The sequence below is a fragment of the Scleropages formosus genome, chromosome 8 (assembly GCF_900964775.1).
Source record: "Scleropages formosus chromosome 8, fSclFor1.1, whole genome shotgun sequence".
NCBI classification, from domain to species: Eukaryota; Metazoa; Chordata; class Actinopteri; order Osteoglossiformes; family Osteoglossidae; genus Scleropages; species Scleropages formosus.
The window spans coordinates 8736682-8757593 of record NC_041813.1 but is presented as its reverse complement, the minus strand read 5'-3'; the positions used below and the strand labels follow the sequence as shown (position 1 = coordinate 8757593).

Genomic DNA, 20912 nt, shown 5'->3' with positions numbered 1-20912 from the left:
TGCATGCTGGCTGCAATCACTGCAGTGCACAATCTCTCCATAGCAGGCCTGGCTGGGTAGGAGGCAGGCCACCAGCACTGGCTCTAGAACCATGTGCTATAGCCTTACTACTGGCACGTCAAACAAGAAATAACATTTTAGGGGGAAAAATCCTATTTGGTCAACCATCCATGAAAAACATTCCTTTTTTCTTCAGTACTTTTTTGTTTCACTTCATTTTTTACTCCATGTGTAAATAATTCCCACAGAAACAGCAAGCATCTAGAACACTCCAGGCAAGAGTTTGTGAAACACTGCATTCATAAGTTCGGCCCTAAACTCCACAGTTCACATTGCAAACAGAAATAATTTATGGATGTTTATTTGGAACAAGAATAAATGTTAAGTGTATTTACTACTTCCTCTTTGATTGTCGTTAAGTTTATTTATCACTTCCTCTGTCATGCAATAAAAATATCAGAGCGATATGTGAAAATCAACTGATGTTTGCCTGGTGACTGGCCGTGCAGATTCAAAAAAAAAAAAAAAAAAAAAACACATGTACGCGTACAGTTAAGAAATAAGCTTGAGTCTCACATTGTGTGGGGGGTGCGGTGGCGCAGTGGGTTGGACCGGGGCCTGCTCTCTGGTGGGTCTGGGGTTCGAGTCCTGCTTGGGGTGCCTTGCGATGGACTGGCGTCCCGTCCTAGGTGTGTCCCCTCCCCCTCCAGCCTTGCGCCCTGTGTTGCTGGCTTAGGCTCCAGTTCCCCGCAACCCCACATGGTACAAGCAGTTCAGAGAATGTGTCTGTGTCTGTCTCATGTTGTGTACACCAAACACATATGCTTTTGGTTCAAAACTGCTTCAAAAAAATTCCCCGAATTTCCACTGACATATAACTCTTTCTTCCGGAAAACAAGTACAATAGGGACTGACCACTTAGAAAAAAGTCTGCATCTCCGATTTATTTATATAAGCGTTAAATGATATATATATTTTTTTTAAGTAAATCAGCTTGTGGTACCATCTGGAGAAGTACTCTTCCCGCATTTAAACATGAACAGCTAACTTGGACATTTGTGTTTATTGGTATGTGTCCAAAGAAAATGGCAGGTTATTAGATTTGTACATAAAAGTGTAAATGTTCAGGGATCACATTCTCATAATGCAGCGCAGGATGTTGAAACAGACCGGGAGGAAACAATGCAACCCACTGGGAGACCCGCTTCAGTGACACTTTGGCAGGAAGCACTGGTGAGGAGCAAGCCATGTTCACATTCATCAGCAACAACAACACACAAGGAAATGCACTTCAATCTGTTGTATCTTGTGTCCTCTATAGTCTGTGGAGAAGCATTCAAGCAAGAATTTCATAGTGCTTTGTACACGGCGCTTGTGCTTACGACAACAAACCTTGAACCCTGAACCTTCAATACATAAGTCTTGTGTGGCTGCATACCCCTTCATTGTCATGGAGCCGAACAGTGAAACAGCAATCCTTAAGACCATCAGGATTTCAGAAGTACCCTCTCCCAACGAGGAGAGACCTGCCCAATATACATTAAATTTTACATTTACTATTTGAGATCAAAATGTGTTTGCAACATCATACTACCCTTAAAGTTAAGATAAAATAATAACTAAAACACTACTTAAAACCAAGCAAGTTCTCTGCATGTTCCACAGTTCTGCTGCCTGAGTTGGAACTAAATGGCTAAATATGGTATATTTTTCTTTCTACCTTCATGTTATATGGATTTTCATACTCTGAGGAAGCCTATTATCAACAAACATGCACGCAACATCAGCAGCGTAAGACTAAATAGCTTCAATGAACCAAATCAGCAGAAATAGTCCATTTGCCAGGCAGCCGTTTCGCTTGCCTGCATAAAAAATAATGTGCTGGTCAATATTTCTCCCCACTGCATACAGTGGGAAAATTGAATAAGAATCCCAGATTCCCACCTCCAGCTGTAATACCCTCGAGCAAGGTACTTACTCCAAATTGCTCCAGTAACATTACCCAGTTGTATAAATGGGTAAAATAACTGTCAGCACCTTAACACCGTAAGCCGTTTTGGAGGAGCGCATCAACTAAACAAATAAATGTAAATGAATAAATATAAGTGCACTGAAGCTGTCCTTGGTATCGCAGCAAAAAAGTTTCCCTAAGATTACAGACACTGCGACAACCATTGTTAAAACTACCAAAAGCCAGCATAAATGTCAACGTACTCTATGGATTGAATGCAGTGGTGCTCAAAGGGTTACATACTCATTGTAACACTAAATTAAATGTAAGAAATACACTCTCGGTCATAACTGAAATATTCCTGTATGTCCTGTGCTGGTTCTCACATATGCACTGCTGCCATCCTTGGTGATCTGCTGCAGCGAAAGCAGCCCCCGTAAGGCGCCACATCCGGACAGCTACACCCTCGGCCAGCAGAGCTTCGCAAACAAGTTGCTAACAAGTTTCGGATATGAGCGCTCCTCTGAGGCTCAGTCAGGGAGGACGCGGCTGGGAAGCAGCTTGCCCTTTGAGCAAAATGAGCTCTTACGCATATACCAGGTGGCTCCCTCCCACTGTACATGTCACTTGCGCCCCACCTGCCTCCATCTCCTTCCTCCCATCTCATCCGCTTCCCAATACTTTCTTGATCTGCTCTCTTTTCTTCATAGCTTCATTTCATTTCCCTGATGGGCTCTGGCTGCTCATGTGTTCAATTTTCACTCTAGATTGCCAGACTGCACTCTCAGGCCAACAGGCCTCTGCCCGCTGCACCAGGCCACAGCGCCCCAAGTAAGGCCACACGTCGGCAGCTGTACTGAAAACTAATCACGGGTGAAGAAAGGGGATATGACAGGCCCTCTTCCTGTCAGCAGAGATGTCAAGGTGAACTTGGGACTCCTTAAATAACCACCCCCGCAACTCCTTACCCCACCCCCACAATGAAGACGAGAAGAAGCTTCTTGTTTACAGGGCCAATAGGGTCTTTTTAACTGCATTAACATCTGCAGGGTGCACTTCTAAATAAATAAATAAATAAGCACCTAGATTAACAGGCGTTACTGCAGTTGGTTAATTTGGGTGACCCCCCCCCCCCCCATGTCAAAAACCCTTTCACCCTTCCCTGGGTGCGGGCGGCTTTGCTCTGTCATCAAGGCCTGTGTGGGACATACTCTGCATGGCCAGCGTGCCGGGGGTCTGACTTACACGCCGTAGCTCCAAGAAGTGTGGCTTACGCAACAGAAAAGACACCACGGTTGCGATACAGGTGCCCGCGGAAGGCTTTCCTCCTTGGGGACCAAAAAGCAGATGAAGCCAACCACCAGTGAAGACAGGTGATCAGAAGGACACTACTGTATCTATCAGTACCACATGTAATTACTACCGAGCATTCCCACCGCCTGCCCAGCGTATTTCAAGGAACAGCCGAGACTCCGCTGGTTATAATCTGCGGCTGGAAAAAGCAAAGCCGCGATAAAGCCGATTTAAATGGTAACAGCATATTGCTCTTTTCATCTAATGGAAGAATGCATTTCACCATCTATTATCTGAGTTGACCTTTGCTGCCAAAAGGACTGCATATTGTTAATAGAGTACCAACTATGTGTTTCTCTTAGTAGACCCCCCAACAGTGCGAGACTCTGCAGGATATCATTGTCCCCTGTCACTACACTGAACTGCTCCTTGTCCACTGGTAGAACAGGAGACAAAGGCAGTCAGTACCAGCAAAGGGGGCATGGAGCAGTATTTCTGTCACCGTTGCTAAGAGCACCAGTGGACAAGCAAGCCAGGCCAAAAAGGAACTCTGCCAATGATAAGTTTGTAATAGTTGGGAAGATCATTCTTCTACTTAGCACATCTTTGCTCTGTTGCAAAAGGCTAGGGGGTATAACGAGAGAAGAACAACAGCAAAGTCAGTTTATGCCAACAGTTTGATATATAGCACTACACAGTGCACACAATTAAGAACACAGACATTCCTGGACGTTATACCATAAATATACTTGTTTTGTAATTCATGAGCCAATATCGGAATAGTGTCAACATTTCATAGTGTCAAAGAACTGGTCCTTGCATCTTAAAAATGCTTCACCTTTTGGTCATACATTCTCACACCAACCAACCTTGTTGTCTTAGCTCAGGTTTTGTATTTTGACTTTGCCGAGTTGAAAATGATTGCGCAATACCTCCCGCCTACAGCCATCCGCAACAGTCTAGAACAATCTAAACTGAAGCGAACGCTTGATATTTTACATCGACTAACTCATTTTGGACAAAAAAGAGAACGCAAAGTCGCCATGTGAGTCTAATGAATGTTGAATATCAGCACCCTTTGTAATTCACCTTTGTAAGAACTGAATAGAATAACATTGTGGAGAGGTTACTGTAGATACCATCGTTGTATGTTTGCTTAAGATGGCAACATCTGAAAAGTCCTTCATTAATCATCTCATCACATATCCTCTTATGATAGCCCACCTTACTACTTCTGCATGTGTGGTATCGCTGTTGAAGGAGAGCCCATCTAACACAACTGTTCACATCCACCTCGCAGACAACCTCCCGGAGACATAGCCATGAATCAGCACGTGCAAGTATGTTATCCCTTTGCTACCTCTGTGGCTATAGTCAGAGACAGCAAGCAGGATGGGGGGGCACAACGAAAGCTGTCTGTCTTCTCCTGTGCCCCTCACCCCATTAAAGCTATGAGAGCTATGCCAGGCTGCCAGACCTTGCCACCAGCTACGGTTACATACACTCCAGCAGTGGCTTCCTGTCGGACCATGTCCAGGTAAACTGTCAAATCCAACTTCCCCCATTCCCAGCCATGCGCTTTGAAGGTCTTTATCCCTTGCCTTCTGCAATCCCGTATGACCCTCCCCTCAGATCAGTACCCAGAAAGGGGATGTGAGCATCCATCACACTCTATTCTAGAAAGTTATAGAAGCCAAGGTGGACACAGCCATTCCGGATGTTCCAGAAAGCTGCTGAGTCAGTGGAAATGACACACTTCCTAAGATAGCACCATCAGACCATTTTAATTTCAAGCAAACATATCTGAAAGTAAAACAAAGCTTGAAGACAATTTTATTTGTCTACATTAGTGATATTCCAGGAAAGCGTATCATCATTTAGCTCAATGTTATTATTTTCTGGAATTTACCCTTGACAGACTTTTTGTACTCAATAAGACATTCTCTACATCCTTACAGTCACTTGTCCCTACATTCCTTTATCACATGTTATTTTCTTAATAACAAATACATATAAATTCTCTTAACAGGGCTGTTTAATTGGACAGACGAACAGATGCAATAAAGAATCAATGCATAGTTAATTCTCAAGTAAATTACCTTATATAATACTGCATTAAAAAACAGACCTCTTTCTATTTTGAGTGAACTGACCTTGTGTCTTATTGTCCCTGAACTAATAAATTCGATCTTGTATTTTAAAACTTCTCACAGCATCGGAATTTAGAACTGATCAGTTTTGTTTTATTATATACAACTGTAAAACTTTTTTTATTATATGCAACTATAGCTACTTTCAATACTACTTACACAAACATTAAAAATACATACATTAGATTCACTCGTAAGTTGTTTTGGCAGCAATCTAATGATATCTGTTTAGCTGCTGTTTAAAAGTATATGCTCATACATGGGTAGTTGAGGGCTAAGCTCCAAGCTGGGGGGGTAAACTGGATATATTGGTTAGCATTACATATACATAAAATAAAATGTGAATAATATGCAGGTTCTACACAAATCTATCATAGAGTGCCTTAAATTTTTAATTTTATTGACAATTTATCTACAGTCGTTGTGCTTTTGCCATTTAGTAATAGTGTAGCCATGGCTGTAACCGCTGGCCTTATAAATGTACACATAAATTGCTACAATACGACAATAAGTCAACTAAATAACTAAAAAAACAAAGCAAATTTAGAAAGCATAAATACTGATATTTACCCTTCACATAACTAGTTATGGTTTTTCTGTATAGCTGATTTTAGCCATATTTTATTCAGTTTTTCAGAACAATTAAATAATATTATGAATAATTTCAGAGAGGAGCTGGTGGACAGGTTTTTAACAACTTCTCTAATGTTTTTTTTACATTTATTTATTTAGAAGACGCTTTTCCCCAAAGCGACTTCCAATAAATCCTATGTAGTGTTATCAGCCCACACACCGTATTCACCAAGGTGACTTACACTGCTAGATACACTGCTTACAATGGGTTATTCATCCGTACATCAGTGGAACACTCTCTCTCTGTGTCACTCACACACTATGGGTGAACCTCAGAAGCATGTCTTTGGACTGTGGGAGGAAACCCACGCAGACACGGGGAGAAGATATAATCTCCACACAGACTGAGCGGGGATCGAACCCATGTCCTCTCGCGCCACCCAGGCACCGTGAGACAGCAGTGCTACTAGTATATGAAATAAATAATTTAAATGATGCTTCTGCTGGAAATAAAAAATAAACAGAATACCTTGATGCCATCCAGGCTGTGCAAAGCTAGATTGTTCACAAATACTACAGATACCTATTTCACAAATTTTTTATCAAAAAGTTAGTTTAGTCTGAGAAAAAGTATTCAGTTGGACTACAACAACTGTTTCGATCTTAAGTTTTATGCTCAGTATTTAAGAACAAATTATTTCATTAAAAATTATTTACAGACAGTCCCTGGGTTACGAACGTCCGACTTAAGTACAACCCATAGTTACGATCCACCCCCCATTTAAAAAATATATGTATATTACTAGGAAGGTGATCAGGAATCGTGAATATTGTGATACAGTTTTATGCAGCCACCTGTGCGACGAACATTGGTTCATATGGTGGAAAGCAACAAACTACCTGCAATTAAGAATCACATGTCTGCATCTACGTCTCTCTTTCTGCTAATGTAATGCACGCATTGTATTTTCTATTTGGAGAAAAGCATCTGCTAAATGAATAAATCTAAATGTACATGTAAATATAAAACCTATTATATTAAAAATTTTAATTACATACAATGGTGCGTAATAACAAATGGGCACTACTTTGCAACGTGGATCAAAACACTGCGAGCCTATAGCAGTTTGATGGCTCGTGGGTGCATGAACCCAAGGTAGGACTAAGACTTCATTCCTTTCAGTTGGACTGTCACGCTCACGACCTCGTCCCAAACGTCCGTGCCTACCCGAAATCAGAGGAGCAGGGTATTAAGAAGCCGCACCTGCACAGCCTGGTTGCGGAATCTCATTTGAGAAACCTACCTCTCCAGCGCTCTCAAGTGAATCCATAACAACCTACCCGTCCTTCCAAGTCCCTCGTTCTCCTCAATCCCTCGATCCCACTCCTGATGTCCACTGCTCCCGACATTTGCACTGCCTCCTCGACTACGACATCGGATTCTCCCCAACTTTTGGGGCCCGAGATCTACATTTCTGCATTGACCGACCCACGCCTGTTCCCGACCACGAATCTCGCCTGCTCCCTTGCGTACCGACAATAAAGATCCCGCGACTGGGTCCACACACCTCCCTCAGTCTCTTGATAACAGTGTCTCATGTGTTATCGTATTTGGTTTTAACCAAACCTGTCAATCAATGTAAATGTGATCCAAGTAACGGTGATGCATCAAAGAAAAGGAAAACGATCACGACTAAAACTAAAGTGGAAAAAAAAGCGATAGGAAAAAGGTGAAACACCAACTAACATTGGAAAAGCAGACATGAAAGTTTCTTTAATGTTTTTTATACCTACACACACTTACACACACATTCTCTCTCCTCCTCCTCTCTATTATAAACACTGTAGTACCATTTATTATTATTATTATTATTATTATCATTATTCTCATTACATTGTATTATTATTACTGTATTATGTTAAAGATGTTTTAGTGTATCTGGAAGTGTTTAATGTTTTTTATGTGTACAAATGTATACGATATACTATATACTAAGACAAACATTTGACTCACTGACATTAGACACGAACTGTACCTAACTGTTCCGACTTCCGTGCAAATCCGACTTAAAGGCACACTTAGGAACGGAACCCGTTCATAATCCAGGTGTTACATCTGTTCTTGTAAGGTCCTGGAAAGTGATTACTATATATTGTTCATCAGTTTGAGTCCAGTTTAGGCTATTAAAATACATTTACATTACAGTAGATTAACTTCATTTAGCAGACGCTTTCCTCCAAAGCGACGTACATCTAAGCGAAAACACAATTTGTGCGTTAAATTAGGAGAAAAAGACATAGTTGCAGACATGTGACTCTTAAGTAAACCTAGTTTGTTGCTTTCCACTTGATGCACCGATGTTCATCGCTCAAGTAGGTGCATCAAACGCAGCACAGATGAATCCTGATAACCTTCCTACATTTTCTTAAATTAAATTTGTTACATACATTCTAAAATTGCAGTGCAAAAGTGTTGCAAACATTGCGTGAATACAGTAGGTAACATGAATAACGTGACGTGAGGTCATGGCAAAGGGATCACCCACCGAGAGTCCAAATCATGTTCGTCACTTCAGACATCTGCACAGGCACTTCTGCTCACCCTCTTTCGCATACTTCAGCTACTCTTGCGTAGAACTCAGCAGACAAAAATACCATTGAGTTGGATATCTCGTACATGCACACTTTTTATTATTTACGTCTTTACATAAAGGTGCCGTAGAGTAAAAACCACTTATTACTGCTATGACTTCTGAAATTTGATGTGGAACACTTATTTTCTACTGTACAACTGATATGACTAAATGAGTGCCCTAAATGTGTGTACTAACATTCTACCGGCTCCAGAATTCTACGGACATAGGATGCTGTACAGAAAGATGATTATGAGAAGGGCAAAAAATTCAAGTCCCATTATCTGCTTCAATGAACAAAGTGTCCATCATTACTCTAAGGGTAATTCCCAATTGTTTGATATCTCTTAAAAGATTTTAAGGTCTCCGGAGCGCATTATTCAAGTGCACTTTCTAATGTAGCAATGAAACCATGTAATTTTTTCATTGCCTCAGAATAATAATGCAATAATCTTGTTTATCACCTATGGAACTTAAGCCCACTTCATGTATGTAATCACTGAATTAATTACTCAGAATGTTGGCAAGAACTAAATTATTTACGGCATGTCACCCGACACCCTTCCAGAAATTTCAGCCAACGAGCAAGAGCTCGCAGCCAATTACAACCAGCTCAGACCCAGAATAAATCTTTGTCCTTGAAGCCAAATGTGTGCCGCCAGTGAAACCTGTAGCACCTGCACCGCTGCAGAGGAATAAGATCTGACTTTACAGTATGTAAGTAAACTTACAGCAGTCAAATGTTGTGTCAAAAATAACATGCAGGTAGTTTATCAACAGATCCAAAATAATCCTGTGCTGTTTGCCGAAGGGGGCGAAACAGCTTGGAAGGCCTGTGTCCTTGTCATCATCTGAACGGGAACAAACCATAATTTCACCCATGTGCGTGTCCCATGCTTTTGAATGTCACCAAACAATAGCTCTTGGATCCACTTCCTGCGCATAGTCCCGAAAGGGGAGACAGGGAGATGGGGTGTATACACGGGGCTCAGCTATGCCTCGACTGGCACTGAAAATAAACAAAGGAATGAAAGCCATTCGCACTCTGTGTGCTGGGATGATTGACGGGAGACAGGTGGACATGGAGCAGAGCACATTGCCCGGATTCTGCCCCACCCTGCTCCTCCCACCTCCACCCAGTCTCTGCTGCTGGAGAGTGGACTCTAGTGACACAAAGCCGCAGCACGCCATTGTTCAACCATATTTATAGTAAAATCTATGACGATCAGACAGCTTCGGGCAGGCGGCAGAAAAGCGTCACTCACACAGGCGAAAGAACACTGACCGTCTGCGGCGTGATCAAAGGGCGAGCCGCCATGGGGCGGAAAACATAACCACGTGATACGTAACCAGAGCGGTAAAGATGCAAATTCTGTGGCATAATTTTGTTTGAAGACCCTGACTGTAAAGTGCGAGGCAGTGAAAAGATAGCACCGCAGAGGAAACGCAAGGACGGGCTGTAGTGAGAATGCTGCACATGCACTCATTTCCGTGGAACATACACACTGCCGTTCTGAGGGACTGATGTACGTGGAACGGGACCTGCGGAGAGGGACGTGGCAGGGCGACACGTTAAAACTTCCACTGCCAAAGTGAATGCAAGTTTTTTTTTTTTTTTTTTTTTCCTAAATAAAAGAGTCAGAGCAGCGTGACTTGAAGAATCCAAGCAACCTACCCAGGCTGTTTTTTTTTTTTTTTTAAATCACAGCACCATTTGGGATACTCCTTTTGAAGGGTTCTAACACCCACCAGCAAAGAGAAACTCAACAAGACAAAGTGCACCCAGCTCACCTTAACCGGCTACCGCAGATGTGCGTAGACACCGAGCAGCCAGTTAACACCCAGCTGCCCACTGACACTTCCGATTAGCACAGAGGTGTGTCAGCTTCCGATTCCCTGGTTCCCACACTAGAAATACACAGACACACAAGCATGCGCATATACAATCACCTGCTTGTTTAACCACTAACACCAGTTGGTGGGCAAAATGGTGGGCGCAGTTAGACGAAGGGTAGGAAGCTCCGTCCCACAGCACCATATATGTGACTTACCCCAGAAATAAGTAATTAAAAAATATAAATAAACATTCCTTTTGTACGATTTGTTTATTTTGATAAGGTGTCTTATTTGAAAGTATACTGCGCAGACTCCCTCCCCATCCCCTGTAAAACAGGTAGGGAAGGACACATTATGGGACGGCTACAAAGCCAGTACCCTCTGTGTCCAAAAATACCTGATGACAGCACCACAGCCCACAGGTCACTCCGACAACGCAGCTCTTAAATACATCCGCACCTGTCATGGCCTGAGGGCACCATCCCCTTGGCCAGCAAAGAAACCCATACCGCTCAGAGAGAAAACAATACAAACAATACACTGTCAGGACACTACCATGAAGTCTGCAAGAAATTCTGGACACGTTACACCGCAGGTGCCATGTTTATTTGTCTTAGTTGTCTTCCTGGCATATGGGGGTGCGGTGGCGCAGTGGCGCAGTGGGTTGGACCGCAGTCCTGCTCTCCGGTGGGTCTGGGGTTCGAGTCCCGCTTGGGGTGCCTTGCGATGGACTGGCATCCCGTCCTGGGTGTGTCCCCTCCCCCTCCGGCCTTATGCCCTCTGTTACCGGGTTGGCTCCGTGACCCCGTATGGGATAAGCGGTTCTGAAAATGTGTGTGTGTGTCTTCCTGGCCTCCTTTATTACTAATGCTCACGCACAGTTGCTTAAATGCAGGCAGCTGCTGAATAAACGCTTGATAAACATTTTCATCAAGATAATCAACAGCTGAATTCATGACTGAAGCAATCAGCTCCACGGAGGTTTATGTGAAATCAACAATACTCAGCTCTTCTTATCTTTTCCTCCCGGAGCTTTTTCCTTGCACGTCGCTGTCCGCCTCTCGGATATCTTTGCCTGGATGTCTGATCACCACCTACAATTTAACCTCTCCAAAACAGAGGCCCTTCACCTCTCAGCTGGTCCGTCCTCCTGTCGAAAGCTCTCTATCAAACTGGAGGAGGCACTCATTTTGTCTGCCTCGTTGCGGCCCTGCAAAAGTGATCAGTGCTTAGAAGCACACGGTAAATCAGGAGTCAGCGAGAAAGTCTCCTTTGCCGGAGGCCCAACACAGTGAGAGGTACATGAATAACTTAGGAAAGCCTGGAAGTCTCAGAGTAATGATTGATTTAAGTCTGTCTTTTTCTTAACATATTGAAACCACAACCTGGTCCTGCTGATACATCCTGCATAACATAAGCAGGATCTGCCCAAATCTCACAACAAACTCTATGCAACTCCTGCTCCAGCCATGGTGCTATCCTGCCAGGATTACTGCAACTCTCTCCTGTTTGGCCTTCTTGCCATCAAACCTCTCCAGCTGATACAGAACACTGCTGTACGAGTCATGTTTGACCTGCCAAAGCGTTCCCATGTGTCACAACTCCTCATCTCTCTGCATTGGCTTCTATAGCTGCCCAGATCAAATTCAAGACACTAGTTAAGGCCTACAAAACCATCAATGGATCGTCTCCCGATATCTACAGGACCTGATCCCTCGTTACACCGCAACCAGACTACCATGCTTCTCCTTCTGTTGATGTAATGCACTCACTGTATATTTCTGAGATGTACGTCTACTAAATGAATAAATGCAAACATCTTAGAAACAATGCAATAATAATTACTTATTGCAATAATGCTTGTTTAACTTGTATGAGTAGGTGAAAAAGGAACTGGGAAAAAAATAATAAAATCATTTCTATAGTGACAAAAATACAGTAGAAAGTTAAGTCAATAAGATCAGATACATATAAAGTTTCGACTCAAAGAAAGGCACTAAAGGGCTTTTAATTCAGACGCGCTGTAACACCTAACAAACAGCAATGACCCAAAAACCATCGCCTGAAGCCAACTACCTACATCATCTTCTTAGCAACATTGTGTTGAATCATAAAAGATGAACATGAGTCTCAGCAGGAAATGAACTTATCCAGTTACTGTGTTATTCAGTATAACACATGTCCGGTGTAATCCCCAGCATAGACGCATCTTCATGTTGAGTACTTGGCTGAACTTAATTTAAATTTAACTTACTTGCACTTAATTAACTTAATTACTTTTCACTACTTGCACTGCGGCTGCTAGCCATTTTAATGAGAGATTTCAAACCTGTGCTCACGCAAACCGGACCAGTATGAGATACAGCGGCCCCAACTTAAAACTGAAGTACGGAAGCATCATAGATTAGTGGTCATGCCTGTAAGTAGCAAAAGAGATAACAGACAGTGCATAGTGGGCATTATAAAAGGACCTACCTGGTGGGCAGATGCAGCTGTGAGGGGCTTCTCTGGCTTCTCGTGTCCTGGGCAACCTCGCTGCCAGCTTCTGCAGGGAGAAGATAAGATGAAAGTAAATTTACTGGCAGATCGAGTGATTTTTACAAGGACTGCCAACCGTAAATGTTCTGAAAATTTTAAGAAAGAGCTGAATGTTATAACCTGATTGTAACTGTATCGTTAGACATTCTTGAAAACTTTTTAACACATTCTACAGTATAATGCACATGGCCTAATTTACCATCAAAATAGTTCCTTAAATATTAAAGTTTTGTTTATGAATGATTTTTTTCTTGAGTATTATCACCATACTGTAACTATTTTCATGTTATAAAGTCAGTGAAGTACACTCAAGAGTGGCTTCACAGGGGCTGAGCCGTGCAGGTGTCCTGCAAAAGCGATCAGTACTTAGAAGCATGCGGTAAAGCAGGAGTCAGCGAGAAAGTCTCCTTTGCTGGAGGCCCAACACAGCGAGAGGTACATGGATAGCTTCGGAAAGGCAGATGAAACTGTAACCACACAGATCACATACACCTGGGTCTCCCAGCATCAAACAGTAAGATCCAAGGATACTTTCCATCCACAGCAGTACATTCAGTTCATAGTACACACACAGAGTCCACAACCACTTGTGGGGTTGCGGTGAACCAGGGCTTAATCCAGCAGCACAGTGCATGAGGGTGGAGGGAGAGGGGCACATCCAGGATGGGATGCCAGTCCATCGCAAGGCACCCCAAGGATGACTCGAACCCCAGACCCGAACCCCAGACCCACCAGAGAGCGGAACCTGGCCAGACCCGTTGTGTCACCGTACCCCCCGTACATAGTAGTATATCGCCATTCTTTCTGAAGAGAATGTACCACTATGAACTGAATGTACTAGTGCATACCAGTGGATGGCGATAACAGCAGCATACAACTTCTCATCCGTTTTGGACTTGATTTTTTATGTTTTTGTTTTGGAAAACCTTTTAATAATACAGGATGTCCCCACCCATTAATCTAAAACAGTTGAGCTAATTTAATACATTGTAATTGTTCTTAGTTTTTTCCCCTTCTTGGAAAGTTTAGACTTACCGTGCATGAAGAGTTCGCCATCATTTTGTTTACACTAGCCAGTCTTCAACTGAGCTGGAGATGTTTTTATATATATATATATATATACGTATATATCAGGCATGGGCAGCTACAGCATCTCATCCATTATTATTCCTCTCCGAAAAGTTCAAGCTGTGGACATGGACTGGAGTTCAGTACTATATTTGGGTAGAGTAACAACTGTCAACATCCCAGGACTGTGGATTAATATGAGTTTGGAAATAGGAGATAAACTGTCGCCAGTTTAAAAATACCTCAAAAAACTCACAGCAGTTAAAAAATTTTCAAAAAGAATTTGTGAAACAAATTTGGTAGAAAACAGCCAACCTTTTAATTGAAAGAATTTAATTCAAATTATATCTTTTTAAATGCAGCACAGTCAGTGTCATCTGGTGCAGAAGGTTCTGAAAATGTGATATACTCTGCTGTTACAAATATATCTGAATCAAAAGAATTTTTAACGTGTCCATACGTAATATGCATGTACTGAAGGTACCTGCATCAAATGTGTGGTTTTTCAGTTAATTTCCTTTTTATTTAAACATTGTTTCAATACAAACAGCGCAGCCTTTGAGATGAATCTAACATTAGAAAGAGAAATAAAGAAAAAATAAGTTCATAACCACAGTCTGATATATGAAGAACATAAGAGCTTAAGTATTCCAACATGCTGAAAATTTTGTGTTGTTGACTGCAGTATGCTGATATATGGCATATTTATTTTATTTCTTTCTATCCAGATAGCTAATTAATAGATGACTGTTGCCAGAAAAACATGATGACAGGCAATGACAGAATACTGTGATGACATAAACTGTGAAGTTACTGGAAATCAGCAGCTAAAGCAGTCTCTGCTTTTTGGGACAGGGTTCATTGGGGTGGGGGGGAACATTCCCCGCCTCTCTGCCTCCTCTCTTTAATGGTAACTTGATGCCCAAGGTTTTGATCTGGTTTTAACATCCTATTTTAAAAGGATGACAAAACATTTTACAATTCTGAGGTCAGATTATAACTAAGACCCCTAGTCTCTGCTGTTGGAGCTTCTCAATAGTACAGAGACAAGTTCAATCTCCCTTTTTGGGTGCCCCCCATTAATAGGAGGTTACACTCATCTAGAATATTCTACAACCTATGGTGAAAAAGGAACATTATGAACAAGAACTTGCAGTAGCTCAAAACAGTTGTAGTTACATATAGAGTCAGAAGTGTAAGGATTAGGGGAAATATAACCACAAAACATTTCAGTTAGATGTTTTAAAGCCCGGACCTTTTTCCCAAAGAATCATTTTCACATCTGTGCTGTGACTGATTATTGCCAATATCCGATACACATATACATTACAGCCGGTATAGATGCTGTACATAGGTCACAAGTTATGTGCTGATCAGTTCTGGCATAGGTTCCCTGTGAGCAATTGTTCATGCAATTTACAAATTATGCTTTACAGCTTGTAGCCTGCAAGTTATGCTGGTGCACACTCAGAAACCAACATGAGCTTCCCTTCAGATATGTGAATATCGCTGTGGATGGAGCAACATGGATGGAAAAGAAACAACTTCGACCATAAAGATGCACAGTGTTGGGGAACTATATCTGTGCTTTACCATAAACGTAGAGTTGTGTTCCCTCTTCTGGTTGAAGGAGCATTGCTGCTGGTCTAATTATCCCGAATGGGAAAACAGTAAGAAAACATAAGACATAACATTCAAATGATGAAGTGTCTATTATTATTAGTGTAAGCAATTACGTATCCGCTAAATCCCTGCTTACAATGTAGTCATACTGTTGGGTGTCGGTTATATGCATTACTTCACGTCTACTTTTAGTGCTAGAACACAGCTGGCTGTTTACGCTTTATGGCCAGTGCACAAGCTGAGTAACATCATGTTCATTGAGTCACTTCCACTGATTTCCTGCCAAGCTCTTATTTTCTTACTGTTTTTCCATTCTGGACAATTAGACCAGCAACAATGCTCCTTCAACCAGAAGAGGGATTTTGTGCTGATCTTACTAAAGTATAATTGAAGCACAGGAAAGACTAAATTGAAGACTGAAGCAATATCCAGAGGACCTTTTCTGCTGAAAAAAAAAAAGTCCCCCTCTGTATATCAAAATTCACCTTATCAGGGATGGAAAAAATCCAACACAGATGTGTGATCCTTAAAACTCAGTAGCAAAGAATACTGCTGCACAGGTCAGTCAACCTTAGACAAAAACCCACAAATAGCTTGGGGAAAAAAAAATCTCTGACGTTGCGTCAGTTAACCACCACACAGTGGGTATTCTGAGCAGAGCCAGGCGTAGATGCATTGTGATGCAGCCCAAGGTGGATCTGGCTCCCATCCCAGAGTGTGTTTTAATAACCTTCCACTTATTAGCACACAAAGCATTTACCCCTACCATGCAGCCCCGCTGCACTGCACCCTGCCAGCAACAGTGAACCCCAGAAGAAAGAAGGCCCAGGACTGACCCTAGCGACAGCCTGGCCACCTGAGACAGTTCAGCACTCTAAACAGTTTAAACACTGACGCTAAGAAACCAGCAGGGATCCACATCAGGAGGTCTGATCTCCAGTTCTCCCCCTCTCGTGTCCCTGGAGCTCAAGCTGAATCTAATATGAAGCTGAAGCTGAGGAAATGAGCTGCAAGGCGGTTTTTTGGGACAGAAGGGACCACTTCCCAGCTAACTGCTGACATGAAACAGGCCTTTGTGATGGTGACATGAGGACATATCCATGCAACCCTAATGTTTGAGGGGGTGACTTTAATGTTGCGCAACTTTTACCGCAAAAATCTTTGCATTTCAATTCTAGGACAGCAGGTGGCATAACAGTTAGTGCTGGCGTTTTCCACCCAAGAGACTTATGTTTGAATCCCACCCCCTACTGTCGTACCCTTAAGCTAAGCACTCACCCTAAAACGGTTTCCCTAAAAGTTACCCTGCTGTATAAATAGGTTAATCAATGTAAACAGCTTAACACAGTAGGTCACTTTGGAGAAAACTGTCAACTAAATAAATGGAAATGCTGTTTTTTTTTTTAAATGTTTAGATTCCAGAGAACCTGAGTCTATAAAAACTACCTACACTGTTGCACCAGAGTTTAGATGCTAAAAATCAGCTTCAATCTGAACTTTTGAACCTTAATCACTGTTGCAGAAACAGGAGAAGAAAACAGATCACATTTGTGATGCAATACCCCCAGAAGTGGGAGAGCTTCAGTTTACTTGGAGCGAAATATGTGGCATCCACAACACTTGATTGTGTGGGACTTTTTCCTTTCTAGGCAGGCGAGAGGGTCAACACACATGCCATGTCTCAAATGAGCTTTTTCACAGAGAGCAAGCACAGAATTCTCAGCTCACGTTACCTTTCCAAGTTTGCACCGCAGCTGTGTGCAGTCACTCACTTCCCTTTTACTCACCATACATTACCACCTCGTTACATCGATTACATCCTTATAGGTTTATTCATTTCAAAATGAAACCGTTAGGACAGAAATTACTGTGAAGAAATTAATCGTATATACGATCACATATATTCTTATTTTTTAAAACTATTCAAATAAGATGGATACTGAAAGAGACTGCCGGGGGGGGGGGGGGCTTAGTGTGGACCATCGATGACCATCTGATGTAAAGAGCAACATCTGTTATTGCTTCACATTAAAAATGGTATTTATATAAACAGTCCCAAACAAATGGATGAATCACAGTGTCCCACAGCCACATCTAGATGAAACAAGGTTAACACTCTTTTGGCAGTGGACACACACTGCGCTGAAACAGCAGTGGCTGAGAGGAGCACACTAAGGAATCGGAGGTGCCCGCAGCTTTCCAAATGGTTTCGAGCTGCCCTGCTGATGCTTTCAAAGATGAAGATTATGCAGCTGACATATTCGACTTAAATATTACTCCTTAAGAATTTCAGGAAATGACTGATAAATAGTACAGCGGTGAGGGGGGCGTGGTGGTGCAGCGGGTTCGAACGGGTCCTGCTCTCTGGTGGGTCTGGGGTTCGAGACCTGCTTGGGATGCCTTGTGATGGACTGGTGTCCTGTCCTGGGTGTGTCCCCTCGCCCTCCAGGGTTAGGCTCCAGTTTGCCGCGATCCCACTTGAGACAAGCGGTTTCAATCAATGTGTGTGTGTGTGTGTGTGTGTGTGTGTGTGTAGTACAGTGTTTGGGGTCATTGTTTAGTAATCTTAAGTTTGTGTGTTTTCATCCTGCCCCTGTAGACCCCTTGATCAGAGCACTTTCCCTGAACTGACAAAGAATACCCTGCTGTAGAAATGGGTGAATCATTGCCTAAGTTTATTATCGGACAGTGTAAGCGGCCTTGAAAAGGTGTAAATAAAGATTAATAAACAGAATGTGTGAAATCATCAGATGATCCTGCAAACAGCCTGGATGAGATTTAAATTACAACATTTGAATTATTTAATTTACTTACTTAGCAAACTACCAACCTACAGCATCCGTTTTGTTTTTTGTGGTCAAACCAACATATCTCGAACTCGGAGGGCGGGTGGGCAGACAGGCCAGGAGAAGGTTACGGGTCGTAGGTGCGAGTCATGGCGGCCGCCAGCCCGCTGGTTCGTTCGGGAAGGTTCCATTAGGAACGGTACGCTACGCTACGTAACGGTGGTGAAGGCCGGGTCGCGCGGCGCGTCAGGAGCTCACCGTCTCGCGCCGTTTGTTATCCTCACTGAGCACAACCGAGCAGAAACGCTTAAACACAGCTGCTCTCAACGGGATGTTTTTGCAAAAGACCAATTATCCTTGCGTAAACAATTTGAATTTAACCCCACACTTATTTTGCAAAATGGGGCAGTGCGGAAATGCTATTACCTGGATTTTACCTGGCTTTAATCGAAAGCGACGAGACAACGAATTTATCACGTGACTGAAAATTATTTGACGAGCTCCAGTGTTACACTTACTGCTACTTACTAAATCAATGGGGATGAGGTGATCTTAACAGCTGTTTAGGTTACAGTTTTCATTTGAATTACCTTCTCCATCCCTGTCAATGTCATCCCATCAACATCATGGCCAAAACTGCGTTTTTCAATCCTCTGCTTAAAAAATGTGCAAAATTAAAAAAAAAAGAAAAAAAAAAAAACTGCAACAAATTTTAGTACTTAATCAGCGCATTCTCTTCTATTCAATTTCTCAAATTTTAAATCGTAGGTGTCTGTAAAAAGTTTGCAAAAAGTCCAACATTAATAACACACGAAGCACATCTTTGCCGCAAGGCTCCTCAGACAAAGTAAAGAATTGTCATGTCTATCAATGCGCTGTGTTCAGTATTTTCCTGACCGTTGCTCACCATCAGCACTGTATAATTTTTCGACTATTATATCAAATGAAATGCTCTAAATCATTTCAAGCAAATCGATTTTTGTGCCAAACCTACATTTAACACTAATGTTAGCTGGCACAAATCTAATACACGCATATTATTATATAGAGTATTAGTCTATTAGAGTAATCATTGCAAATTATCAGTGATATCATAGTTTCTGCTGAAGCGTCTATACATGTATCTGCAGTATATACATACAAATGTAAATAAAATAGGTTAATAACAGCAAAAATAAACAGGTGCCATTCGGGGAAAAAAAAAAAAATAAAGAAAAAAAAACAAAGCAACTTAAGCCTGCAAATTACAGAGGAATTGGATTTACTAGGAGCTTCTGAAAATGCGAGTTATCTTTGGTCCTGTGATTAAGATAATTACAGCTGTGTCGAGAGTCTACTTGATGATAGCCTGCCATGTGCCCCCAAAGCCCGCGCATGGGACACCTCTCTCTCCCCCCCCCCAGCCTTACCTCTTCCAGCATTTGGTCGAGTCTCCCCAGAATGACCGGCTCTACCTGGTGGTCGGGCGAGAACCACGCGGACAGCCTGGTGTCCCGCTCCCGCTCCAGATTCAAAACCCTGGACTGCAGCTCCGACGTCCTCAGGTGCACGAGAAAGCAAACCCCCAAGGAGAGCAGCGAGAGCGCGCAGCACGCCGCCACGCCAATCAGCTCCCTGGAGCTTCCCCGGGACGCTTTTCTGCAGGGATGCTCTCCGCATGTCCTCCCCACTCGTGCTTTGGAAGCGGCTACCAGCTTCTGGTTGTCTTCCATTTCTTCCCCACTGCAGTGATTTAATATTTTATCCGCCACGAAATCCCAACGCTCATCTGGAGCACTGAGAGATGTGAATACTGTGAAGTTGCGAACTTAGACAAAGATCACTTCAGTGTCCGGCTCCTCTCTACTTTAATCTCTTCAGATGAATATTAATAGAAATGGACAGTGCATGATGATTCTGTCGATCAGGTCCGGTCAGTTTTTGTCCGCTGTGAGTGGCGTGTTTATTCATCCGCAGGTGAGCAGCGGTCTGCCGTTCGACGCGGCGCTCGGAGGGAGTCTGCAGTGGCAGGAGATCTGCGCGATCTGCACTCCTGTCTTTACGGAAACCCGAAACATTGGCCTCAGAAGTGCGGCGGTTACCATGGTCTTCTACTGAACCGGAGGCGCTGGCTCCTCCCTCTCCTTTACTTAGGCTAAACAAGGGGGCGGGGTTCGCGCCGGAGCCGCTCTCCGCCTTTGATCCACTGCGCTGGCGGGGGGTATTTTTAGGAGGAAGGGCAAATCCTAGGCTAAGGTGGTCTCTTTACTTGGCCACGTCGAGAACGTAGCGGGGTCCTTAACTTAAATCAATAAATATGATGCCCCTTCCCTTCTACAAAAAACAAGTATAAGCATAAAGTCTGCAGTGTTATCAACTGCAAATTTTTTTTTATGAATGTTTCGCAGAAGCGGTTTAATTTACATATTGGGATGCAGTATAAATTAAAGATATTGTTCGTAGGATACTTCTGTTTAAGAAA

The 20912-nt window shown here is 42.7% G+C and overlaps 1 protein-coding gene across 5 annotated transcripts in view; it reads right to left on the bottom strand.

Moving 5' to 3' along the window:
- Positions 1-20563, bottom strand: part of col13a1 (collagen, type XIII, alpha 1) — a 96198-nt gene extending 75635 nt beyond the window's left edge. For all 5 annotated transcript variants that reach the window (XR_001964832.2, XM_018725050.2, XM_018725047.2 and 2 more), the window contains exons 1-2: positions 19861-20563; positions 12912-12981 (exon numbers count right to left, since the gene is read on the bottom strand). Coding sequence is in view for 4 of the 5 variants with exons in the window: in XM_018725050.2 (XP_018580566.2) it covers positions 12912-12981; positions 19861-20163 (373 nt within the window). In the remaining variant the exon portion in view is untranslated. The remainder of the gene's footprint in view (positions 1-12911; positions 12982-19860) is intronic.
- Positions 20564-20912: the final 349 nt, after the last annotated feature.